Consider the following 12,474-nt stretch of genomic DNA (forward strand, 5'->3'; position numbering starts at 1 on the left):
ATTATATTGGTTAAGTGGATTGGAGATTGGCTTTCTGAACAATATTAGCAGGTTGTGTATGATGGAGCAGTGTTTCAGAAAAGGAGGGTAACCAGTGGCAAGCCCTAAGGTTCTGTTCTTGGACCCCTGCTGTTTAATTTGTTTGTAAACAATATATCATGTGGACTGACTGGACTGGGGATTTTCAGTTGTTTGCTGATAATGCATAGTTGGTGAGAATCATACGTAGCACTGCTGATGTTAATTCTCTTCAGGAAGGTTTGAATAGACTAAATAATATTAATAAGTGCAAGGTGTTGCATTTTGGAGCAGAAATATAAGACTGCGGCACTGCTATACTGCAGGAAATGGATGACATTAGAGATTTGGAAATGATGGTTGACAGCCGACTGAAGTTTAGAGGACATATTGCTAGTGTTGCAAAGGCTGTACATTGTGGTGCTGCTATGATAAGAAGTACTCTAATGTGTAGGGATAAGGAAGTGGTTGTGCCACTGTATAAAGCACTAGTCAGACCACACTTGGACTATCATGCTCAAATCTGGTCACCTGTTTTTCAGTGTGATGCGGAAACATTGGAAGAGGGTCCAGACACAAGTAACTAAGACAATATCAGGACTTCAGAATGCTGGCCATGGAGACAGGTTGAAGAAATGTGGATTGCAAAGTTTAGTGGATCGGAGGAAAAGAGGTGGTATGATAGAGACATTTAAGTTAGTGAGAGGATTTTATCAGATTAATCCAGATGAGATTATAAAAAGTAGATTTTTTTTATATGGAGAATTGTCACTGAATGGAATGTATTACCAGAATGTGTTTTTAATACAAGGAATGTTAATGATTTTAAGAGTCGGCATCATAAATATGTTGTCAGTTGAATGAACCCTCACGATGAATCTGCCGACTCCATGGAGGATACAATAATGATGATAATAAAGCACACAAAATTACGACATAAAACCAATAAAACATTGAAAATAGTAGGGGGGGGAATAATATGGTGGGAAATTAAACATAAAAGAATTAATGATAGGTAATAGAACAAAGGAAACGGTGAGAAATGATACATTATTGACATCACAAAGGATTGGCAGAAACAATACATGGCCATGGCCATTGTTAGGGTATATGTTGCCCTCAAAAAAAGTAAATTTTCATATTTTTTTAAGAATTATACAAAATGATGGAGCAGTGTCTCAGAAAAGAAGGGTAACCAGTGGCAATTGAATATATTTTGAATTTTTTTCCTTTTTTATTAACATAAATCAGTAACATTCTTAATCTAAATTTTCTGCAATTTTATTCTCATTTGAAATTGTTGCGACCTGTTAGTCTTTGTTTGGCCATTGTTGACTATAGTAGATGATATTGAGCAGAAATGCTAAAATATGAAGGTATAAAAGTTTTACAGTGGCTACACTGCATAATTCAGAAAGCCTGGTCAGAGGGTCGAGGTCTAGATGATGGAGTAGAGCTCTCATAGTACCCATCTAAAAAATAAAAATAAAAAAGTGAATAAAGCTGAATGTGAGATTGCAGAGGAATTTCTCTTCTGAGTGTTCCTGACAAGATTTATGGAAGCATTCTTGAGAAACAACTAAGAAATATTGTGGAGGAGAAGTTTGGAGAAGAACAGGCTGGGTTCAGGCCAAATAGAGGTTGTCAGGATCAGATTTTCACTATTAAATCAAATGGTTGAGAAATCATGGGAATATAACAAGGATCTGTATTTAAGTTTTGTAGATTCGGAAAAGGCATATGACAAGGTGCCAAGAGAAAATCTGTTCAAAACACTCCAGCTATATAGTGTAAACGGGGATATTATATCAAGCAGTACATAGTCTCTATTTGAGTTGTAAAGCAGAAGTTAGAATTGAAGATGGTACAGGAAGGTAGTTTAATGTAAATCCATAAAGAAAACACTCCACTAAATCCAATTGTAGAAGGCATTGATTCACCCACTTATAAACTCTCAAAGTATTTAGCAAAATCATTAAAATGTTTTTTTTTGCTCATCCTCTTATTTTATCAAAAATTCTGTTGATTTTGTTTCAAATGCAAAAAACATAAATATTAAAAAAGATGAAATTATGGCTAATTTTGATGTTGTCTCCCTGTTTGCAAATTTACCTACAGAGGAAGCTTTTATGCTGCTGAAAGATAAATTAACAAAAAAAAAAAAAGTTGTCTTTGTTAACTCACTGCATTAATTCTGGCTATTTCCAGTTTAAAGACATTATTTACAAACAAAAATCTGGTTTAGCCATGGGTAACCCGTTATCAGCCATACAGGCAAACATATATTTAGAATCTTTTGAAGAAAAAGTTATCTCCTCCTTTCCTTTGAAACCAAAAATGTGGAAAAGATATATCGATGACATCTTTTTAATTTGGAGCCATGGTCTAGAATCTCTGAAGAATTTCCTTGACCACCTCAACAGTCAACACCAAAATATCAAATTTAATGCAGAATTAGAGGCTGATTGCTCCCCCCATTCCTGGATGTTAGACTCACTCACGTTTCTGAGAAATTAAAAATCTCAATTTACAGAAAACCAACTCACACCAAGAGATATCAAGATATCTCCATGCACAGTCCCAATACTATCCCCCTCAAAAACTTGGCATTATCTCTATATGTGAAGAGGATATTAACAAAGAGTTTTAGTTTCTTCTTACTACTTTTCAACAGAAGGTTATTGGAAGCAAACAATTAATAAGTTACTTTTCAATCCTCCATCTCGTCATACTGAAGATACAAATAGTGAAAAAGGCCACATTTCCCTACCATATATCAACTCCGTTTTGCCAAAATTGCCTGAAGTTCTTAAGAAATACAACATCTGGACTTCATTCCCTCCTCTTCTGAAATTCCGTTCCTTGCTAAGTAAGCCCAAACAAAGATGACAACTTTAAATATGCCGGTGTTTACTGAATTTGCAACGAGTTGCCAACCGGTGTACCACCTTATTATTAAATTACTCTGGATTTAGAGAAAGATGTTGGAAGTTTATTTTTCACTTTTCAGGTGCAAACTTTGTTTGCTTACACTTGGATAAAAGATTAAACTAAATTTATTATAGTCTAACCAAGTGCAAAATAAACTTCCAACATCTTTCTCTAAATCCAGAGTAATTCAATAATAAGGTGGTACACCTGTTGGCAACTTGTATAGGTAAATATGACCTCTCCTATTGCTTCTGCCTTAGTATCTCCACGTTTCGGTTTGCCTCCCACTGAAGATGAGAGGTTCTGCTTGGGGTAGGTTTTTGCCTGTCTCCGAGTAGAGCCACTGCTGAGATTATGGCTCTGTCTGGTGGTGGGGTGAGCCTGCCACTGGGTAGAGCCAACGCTGAGAAGTTCTTCTTGGTGACAGGGTGAGCTTGTCACTGAGTGGAACAAAGCTGAGTTGGGCGATCTTTTGGGATTGTCTAATTTTTAGAGAGGTCTTTACTTAAATACACCTCAATAAAGGTTGAAACCGGTCTGGGTAGTGTAGTGTCCCTTCCCTTAATGCATAGCAGTATACATGTCCGCAAGGAGATGTGCTTTTCATTATGGGAGATACTGAGACAAGGAGTGATGAGAGCTTGGTCCACCTTTGCTACGAGTTGCCAAGGGATCTGCCACCTTACCTCAGTCCTGAAGATATTTTTGGGTGCAAACTTTGTTTGCTTACACTTGGATAAAGGATTAAACTAAATTTATTAAATAATATTTCAGTTTCTGATAATGATTTAATTATCTAATGTTTTTTTTCAGATGCAGCAGTTTTGTAAACCATTGCCATTTTTAAATCAGGCAAATATTAGTAACCTGCAGCAGCAGCATAATCTTTTACCACTCTCAATTAAGGTACATTATTGAGATATACATTTTTTTTTTTTTTTTTTTTTTTAGTATGACATTTTAGTTATGAGAAAAATTTTCTCACAATGCAGCAGCATAAACTTTTACTACTTTCAATTAAGATGGATTATGCAGTTGCAAATAATTTTTTTGTTTAGTATGAAATTATAGCTATGATAAAATTTTCTTACAATTACATCTGTATTTAAAAATATTTTGTTTGATCATAGTAATTTTTCTTCACTTTTTTATGGTTTGCACCCACAAAATGTTAGTATCATGTGTGGATGTGGACCAAGTCAGAGAAATGAGTATAGTGGTTTGGTGTAAGAAGCAATGGCCACATAGTTTCAACATCTGCTTTAATGCTTCTGTTCTATTAGTATCACTGCCAGAGCAATCATACTGACAGTAAGAAAACAACTCTGGCTAGTGCTTGCTTTCAATACAAGGTACAATCAGTATCATTGTAGTGGCTAGATGAGATCCTGACTTGATACATTCAGTCATAATTCCATGGATATGAACCTAGAGGTATCCATTCCTTGGAAGAAGGTAACCACCCCCTGCTTTTGACCTCTTCTGTCAGCTTTCCTTGTCCCATTACAGCTGTTATGCTGTATGCACTGCTCTTCAAATTCCGAACCCACTCTTATCAACTTCTTATTCCTGAACCTTGACTTTCTGCAGTTCAATTACTCAAACAGCAAAATCAACTTACTAGGTAACCTTAATATCCACAACTCCAATTGCTTTTCCTTTTCCAAATCCATTAACCAAGATAGAAGAGATGGGGAAGTATTTGCTATAAGCAGTGATCTAACACAATCTCTACTTTCCTGAATATCCTTGATCTTTTCAGGTTTTCAAAGGTTGACACTTACCACTTCTAAAATTCAAGAAAGTTGAGTACAACTCAGGTAAATGAAATCTTGACTCTGTGTGTTAAGGCTTCATTGCTGGGAGAACTCATGAAAGGCTTAATGAAATGAAACAGCACCAATATTTCTTCTCAGTCACAAAGACATCTTTAAGAAGTATAGTATGAAACTTGTAACACAAACACACACACACAGACAACAGAAACTAAGTGAAACATGGATGAAATACTATACTAGAGTGCTGACTAGGTGTGGCACTTTTTGTGAACATGTCAACTGCCATGCTCACAAAAGGTGTAGACAGATCTTGTAGGATATAAACATATCTTGAAGTATTAATGTTTTAGAAAGTTTTATGCAACCATGTGTGTGTGTGTGTTCAGATTAGGCTGATTTCTAGGGCCGAACAAATATGTTCACCTGTAGCAAGTAGATTTTGCTGGCTGACGAGTAGCTACAGAATGAACAAAATAGAGTATTTTTTATTTAATATAAAAAAAAAACAAACTTGGTCACAGAATATAATTTTTTATTTACTAAAAAAACTTACTAATGGTAGAGCAACATTAATCATTTAGTGGAACTCCTGTTAACTAACTGTGATACATCATTAAAAAAATGGAAGAGGGGTCCTGGATAGGTAAATTGTTTGCATGGCAAGTAGTTTTCCATAATCAAGCTCTGCTGATTTCTGAGGACAGCTGCAGATTCTAAAAAACAGTCTTTCTCTTTTAAATTTGCTGAGATGGAACATGGTGCTTTTCTTCCAATTGATTCAGTGAGTTGTATCTAAAGCATTGTCTACAATGCCCAATTTGACCATAATCATGATGGCAAATGTATTTTTTATGTTCTTCTAAGTGGATGGTGGTGGTGGTTGAACTTCCTGTCTGTCTATAGTAGACTAACTTGCTGCAACAGGGAACTCTGTATACACCAGAAACTGAGAGAGGAGGGAGTTATATGGCTCCCACTCACTAAAGGTTTATTTGTAAATCTATAGAACATTAGCATTGCTCTAGAAACCAAACATGGAACTTTCATGCCACTTCAGGCCTCCAATGAGTGGTACAGTGGTTGCTGAACAATGAAATTCATCTTTCACCTAAAAACAATCAGAAAAATTCATGCACACTGCGAGATTCAAACCTGCAGCCTATCAGTTGTAGAGCAAATACACTAACCACTTGGCCATTTAAGCCAGCCAGTTGATCCTTTGCAGATTTGATAAAGGTGACTAGTTTTAAATGGAGCTTAAAAGCTGTGCAGAGAATATGTTTCTTTAGAATTCTAGCTATATTTTCTGATGTACTTCAGATATAGGAGATGCTAATAGCATCTCATGATCATGAATTGGGATGAAGGATTGATTGCTTATTTGATTCTCTAGGAACTGTAGTCATTAGGTAGGAAGGTGTGGTGTATATGAATAAGTCCTGCTGCAAGGACTTATTCATATACTTATTCACCCCAGTAAGGTGGTTGTACCACCTTACTGGGGTAAGGTGGTACAACCACCTTACCCCAGTCCTGAAGATACTTTCAGGCGCAAACTTTGTTTGCTCACACTTGGATAAAGGATTAAACTAAATTTATTATACTCTAACCAAGTGAAAAATAAACTTTCAACATCTTTCTCTAAATCCAGAGTAATTTATTAAAAAAGGGTGGCACACCATTTGGCAACTCCTATAGGTAGAGATGACCTGCTAATGCTTCTGTCTGGTATCTCCACTTGGGCCTGGCTCCCACTGAAGAGACTTCAATAAAGGTCGAAACTAGTCTGGGTTGTGGCCCTTCCCTTAATGCATAACATTAGACATATCCGCAAGGAGTTTTGCATTATGGGAGATACTGAGATAGGAGTGCTGGTAGCTTGCTCCACCTTTGCAAGGAGTGCCCTGGTGTTGTACCACCTTACCCCAGTCCTGAAGATACTTTCAGGTGCAAACTTTGTTTGCTCACATTTGGATAAAGGATTAAACTAAATTTATTATAACCTGCTGCAAGAGTGGCCTCATTGGAATAAAGATTATAGGCTCATTTGGTTAGTGTTTTTATAATACCACATTAGGACAGACACATTAGGCTCTGTCACCTTTGGTTAAGATATGTAGATGCATTCTCTATTCCAAATAGAAAGTTTGAGAGGGGGCTGAGTCAAGAGCTTGTTTTCAAACTCCTGCAGAAAAAAATTGGTAAGGAGCAGCGTGTGTGGGTGGGTGGGTGGGGGGGTACAAACAGAGAGTACCCATAAAGGTACTCTCTGTTTGTAAATTTTGTTCTTCCAAGATAAACATTCAGAATGGATGGCAAAGAGATATGTGATGTTAGGAGGAAAAGTTTATTTTAAAAGCAAAAAGTGTTAAAGTGTCATTTAAGAGAATGTTGGTGAACAATGAGATGATACCAGTGCTAACCATTATATCTGTATTATTAACAGTTAGATTTTTCAGTGTCGAAATTTTAAAATGGATAGAGTTTTTTTATGTATGATGTGGTATGGCCAGTAAGGGGGTGGGGCAACAGTTGTTTATAGCAAGGGGAATCTATAGCATCTTCTGCGGGAAGGATTGGGTTTGTGGATTTTAGTTAAGGCGTATATCTAGTGGAGTGGGATGAGAACTGAAAGGTTCGAGTGTTTTTGTGATTTCTGGCTTCCAGAAATCACAAAAAAAACTTTTTAATTTTTAAATCTGAGATATGGTAGGTTCATAATCTAATGATAAGTAGATAGAGTGGTCTTTGAGAATGGTATCCATTTTTATGTTGTTGACTTGACCAAAATCTTAACTACTGATTATAATAAATGTACAGACCAGGAAAACAGTTCATGTTTTCCTGGTCTTTACAGCATAAAGTATACTATATAGATAGTGATTTTTTTTTTTTTTTAAATAAGATAAATTCGCTAATGCCTTTTATTCTCCATAAGGACTAATAAGCAAGACTGAGGTGTAGTTGCTCTCATCCAGTAGCCAATCAGAGGTATCTAGCTAAGAGAGGCAAATGCCATCACTTTGTCCCTAACCGTAACACAATATATTATTGTCTGAGATAGTGTCGGTGCTACGGTAGATTTTCTCGAGTTTGTGCGATGAAAAATCCCAAATTTTGGGCATAAAAACCCTTTTTCCCTTCTCAGAGATTGATTAACTCAGGAGGTGTTCGAAGAAAGGCTTACAAAGAAAAGTTCCTCTAGTCAGTGATAATCAAACTTCAAATGGTCTTTCTTTTGGATGCCTAGCACAATGTAATTTTTTTAGGTGGGGGGGGGATCCTCCCTCAGTTCCTCAAAAGAAATAACCAAACAAAATGTTGGCATTAGTGGATTTAAATATGACTTTTGGCCTTATCATACACCAGACTTCAGTAGGTCTCTTGGATTCTCACCCATCCCTCCTCCTAAAATGCTTTAATTGATCTGCAAATGCCTATTTTACAGTATTTCAAACATTGGCAGTTCAGGTGGGAGATGAATTTCATTGACCACTGGTCTTACAGTGGGTAATAAAAAAGTTCCATGTTTGGTCTCCAAAGCAGGATTTCAGGACTTTGTAAAAAATAAATAAAAATATCAAAAAAAGTATAAAATTAATGAAAATAGAAAAAAAAATTCTTAGCCATTCTCATGGTATGAATGTACTATAGGTTTGCAGCAAAAAAACTTTTTTGTTAGAGTGGAAGCTACATAAAAAATAAATAAATAAATAAAAATCCATTGGTAGTTATGGATTCAGTATTTTTAAACTTTGAATAGTTAAGGATTATACTGAATTATATGTCAATTTATAATTTCATATTTAGTATTACTTCAGTAAAAATAAATTTAATTCTAGAAATGAACATGTAATGTACATTAAATAAAGTAATTTTAATCATGAAATTTTTGTCTAAGTATTAAGGACATCTCCATTTCAACTCAGAAATGGAACAATATATACATTTATCAGAAAGATTCTAAAAAATACCATATTAGTTTCTCTAGCCAAGGTAACAAATGATCAAAAACTCCTAATTTGATTATAAAAAGAAAAGAAAAGCAAGTATTCAAGATTGAAAGAGGCTCGAAGCATTCCAAGAAGTGGTTAGCTGGCATGTGCGAAAAGGGATTGATCAATTGGTCATTAATATATCTAGCCAACTGTACTCATTCAGGAAGAAATTTTAATATTATCTAAGCGTCACGATTATTCTCTGATATTTCTCTGAAGTAACTTGCCCAGATAGACTTTTTTTATTCCACAAACAGAGGCTTACTTTCATTCTTTCCAAGAATACTAATAAAGAATTCTCTTTGAAACTATCAAAATTCTTTTTGAAGCTAAAGCATCTGCTAATCTTTTGTATCTAGAACTGAAAGCTTAAATCCTTCAAGAATAACAACAATCTTATCATCAGTAGACCAGACAAAGGCAGAGTTTTCATCGTAGAAGATAAAAAAGAATATTACAGATTAGTTTCCTTATTACTTTTTGACTGTTCTACTTACCAGTTCTCTGTGCTGGTGAGTAGCATTTCGTGCTACTTTTGTGCTCTCTAGTTTGTTAACTCTTCCTTTTTTTTTTATTAGATCAATGTCTGTAAAGTAAGTTTTTCTACATGTTCTGTGTGCTGATAATGATTTTCTTAAATTTTTAGTAAATTGTTGAAGCTATTGATATGTGCTCACCTTTACCTCCAATCTATCAGATATCTCTGATTTGTTCATACTTCTTTCAACTTTCCTTTGATTATTTCCTCAAAATTTCTGCATGGCTTGTAATATCTACACTTTCTGTTGTGAGTTTCAAGACCAATTTCTTTCTCTCTCTCTTTTCGATGTTTATTTTTATCCATGCTTTCACTAGTCTATGATTAGTATAACAGATCTAATATTCCTATGATGTTTACCATAATATAATCAATTTTATATCAATAATGTATGTGAATTGTCGTGAAGATATTTCATGTGCAGACTTCTACATTGCTTCAACCTTGTTATCTGCTTCGCGGAGTGACAGAGGGTGTCACCTATGAAGAAGTCACCACTGACTCATGAGTCGGAACCTAACACCAGTGAAAGTGAGCAGGATGCTCAGGGCAGATAAAAGACCAATGCCACTAATACTTGTAGAAATTGATAAGACACAGAAAGAGATTTATGAATTAACAACGATATGTGGCCTCAGAATTTCTACTGAACCACTAAGGAAGAAGTCGATGGCTAGGCAGTGCCATAGGTGCCAAAGGTTTGGCCATGCCCCAAAACTCTGCAAGGCAAATTACAGATGTTTAAAATGTGACGAAGGCCACCAGACAGTCATGTGCACAAAACCAAGATCCACTCCAGCTAAATGCGCAAATTGTGGAGGACCTCACCCTGCAAACTACAAGGGATGCATTACACACTCAAATAACCAAGGGTTACAAAAAACTACCCCTCCAACACAATTCAGCGATGCTCAAGCCAGCCGTGCTAATCACACCCCAGCCCAAACTATCAGTAGTCCAACAACCCAAGAAAGGAAACAAATGCCTAAAACTTATGCAGAGGCAGCACGAACAAAGGCTACTCCATCTCAACCATATAGGCTCAAATCTAACTTCAGTACTAACTGCCTCACTAGCTACCATGTTACAAGAATTCAGTTTGACGAATCCTTCACCGTCCTCCACGAAAAGATTCCTACAAAGTACCCACTCAATTCTGACAGCCCTCAACAATGAATACATGAAAATTCCATCCCGACTCTCTCATGATCATGGCATGGAATGCCAACGGACTCAGCAATAAAACCCTAGAACTACAAGAGTTCTCTCACAGGCATAATCCTGACATAATACTGGTAAACGAAACATATCTCAGGCCAGCTAATAATCCCAAATTACAGAACTATACTATGTACAAAACAGATAGACTAACCGGAAGTGGAGGAGGAACAGCTATATACATTAAAAACTATCTAAGCCACAATGTTCTGACCAATCCCCAAACCAAGAACCTAGAGATAACAGGCATTGAAGTTAATACCAACAACGCTGGCAATATCAAAATCTACGCTGTATATAATCCATCCAGCATTCCATTGCTGGTATCCAATTTGGACCCCATTCTCGGCTTCTCCGACTCCATCATCATAGCTGGTGACTTTAATGCCAAACATACAGCCTGGCATAGCTCCACAATCAATGATAAAGGTCGAATTCTAAACCATTACGCAACGCAAAATTCTGTTGTTGTAACCGGACCCACAGAGCCCACCCATCATAGCTCAACTGGAAGTTCAGATGTACTTGACATAGTTGTCCTCAAAAACATCAGATACCAATACCAGCTGGAAGCAATAAATGAACTTTCATCAGATCATAACCCTATTCTGCTTAAACTTGGTACACAAGAACAATTCTCCCCTCCCCACTCTTTCATATCTTGGGACAAACTCACCAGAATCTTACCTGATCACATTGGCCCAGTCCCTACTATTCATACTAAAAAGGAGATAGAAATGGCTGCAATCAACTTTACCAATCAAATCAAAAATGCAATAAAGGCAGTTACCCAAACTACAGTTTTTCACCCTAGTGGACGGATCCCCGAGGAAATTATGGATTTAATTAGACTGAAAAACAAAGCCAGAAAGCGGTATCATAACACAAGAGCTCCTCAAGATAAAGCAAATTTGAACAAATTAAACAGACAAGTACATGAAGCCCTCCAGACACATCGAAACCGGGAGTGGGAATCTAAGCTAACAAAATTAAACCCTTAGGACAACTCCATATGGAAGTTTCTGCGAACCTTCCGCACCAAAAGACAACTTTTACCCCCAATTCAAACCTCGAAAGGAATAGCTCACAATGATGGGGAAAAAGCAGAGGCTCTAGCCGACAACTTGGAAAGTCAATGCAACCCCTCATATGAAAATTTGAACATCAATCTTATCTACAAGATTCACCGCCGAGTTAGGCAGGCCATAACAGAACAAAAAGATGATCTAGAATCTCTCACACCCACTTCTCCAACAGAAGTTATAAACATTATAACCCACCTGAACAACAATAAAGCTCCAGGCCCAGATGGAATTACTAACAGAATAATTAAACTTCTCCCCAGAAAAGCCATTGTACATCTAGTCGGCATAATTAATGCCATCCTCAGATTCCAGTATTTCCCTTTAACATGGAAAATAGCAGATGTCACACCAATCAAAAAGATGGGAAAAAATGCTCAACTCCCTGAAAACTACAGACCTATCAGTCTTCTGTCTTGGAAAGATTGCAGAAAAAGTAGTCCTTACTAGACTTCAATCACAAACGGACCAACTACATATAATCCCAAATGAGCAATTTGGATTCAGAATAAACCATTCTACCATTCAGCAGATCCACAGGCTGATCGAATACATTTCCAAAGGCTTCAAACGGAATCTTCATACAGCTGCAGTCTTTTTAGATGCTGCAAAGGCTTTTGATAAGGTGTGGCATCAAGGTCTTCTCTACAAACTCATCGCATTCAATATACCTATTAATCTAGTTAAAATAATTCACTCTTACCTCAGAGATAGATACATGCAAGTCAAAATAAATGAAACTGTGTCAACCAGACGCAAGGTTCTGGCGGGAGTACCGCAGGGCTCACTCTTGGCCCCCTTGCTGTTTTCTATCTATATTGCTGATATCCCTCAAAACCCAAGCTCAACAATCACTGCATTATATGCTGATGACACTGCATTATTAGCCAGATCTCTCAGCCCAAAACTGC

The 12,474-nt window shown here is 36.6% G+C and overlaps 1 protein-coding gene across 1 annotated transcript in view; it reads left to right on the top strand.

The window, feature by feature from the left end:
* The window catches only part of LOC150108525 (uncharacterized), a 190,126-nt gene that overhangs the window by 96,795 nt on the left and 80,857 nt on the right, over window positions 1-12,474 (top strand). The window contains exon 8 of the mRNA XM_090390479.1: window positions 3,763-3,855. Within this exon, the coding sequence (XP_090246605.1) occupies window positions 3,763-3,855 (93 nt within the window). The remainder of the gene's footprint in view (window positions 1-3,762; window positions 3,856-12,474) is intronic.

This window comes from Typopeltis vanoorti, chromosome 3 (assembly GCF_054136105.1).
Source record: "Typopeltis vanoorti isolate ZY-2024b chromosome 3, IOZ_Tvanoo_1.0, whole genome shotgun sequence".
Classification (NCBI taxonomy): domain Eukaryota; kingdom Metazoa; phylum Arthropoda; class Arachnida; order Uropygi; family Thelyphonidae; genus Typopeltis; species Typopeltis vanoorti.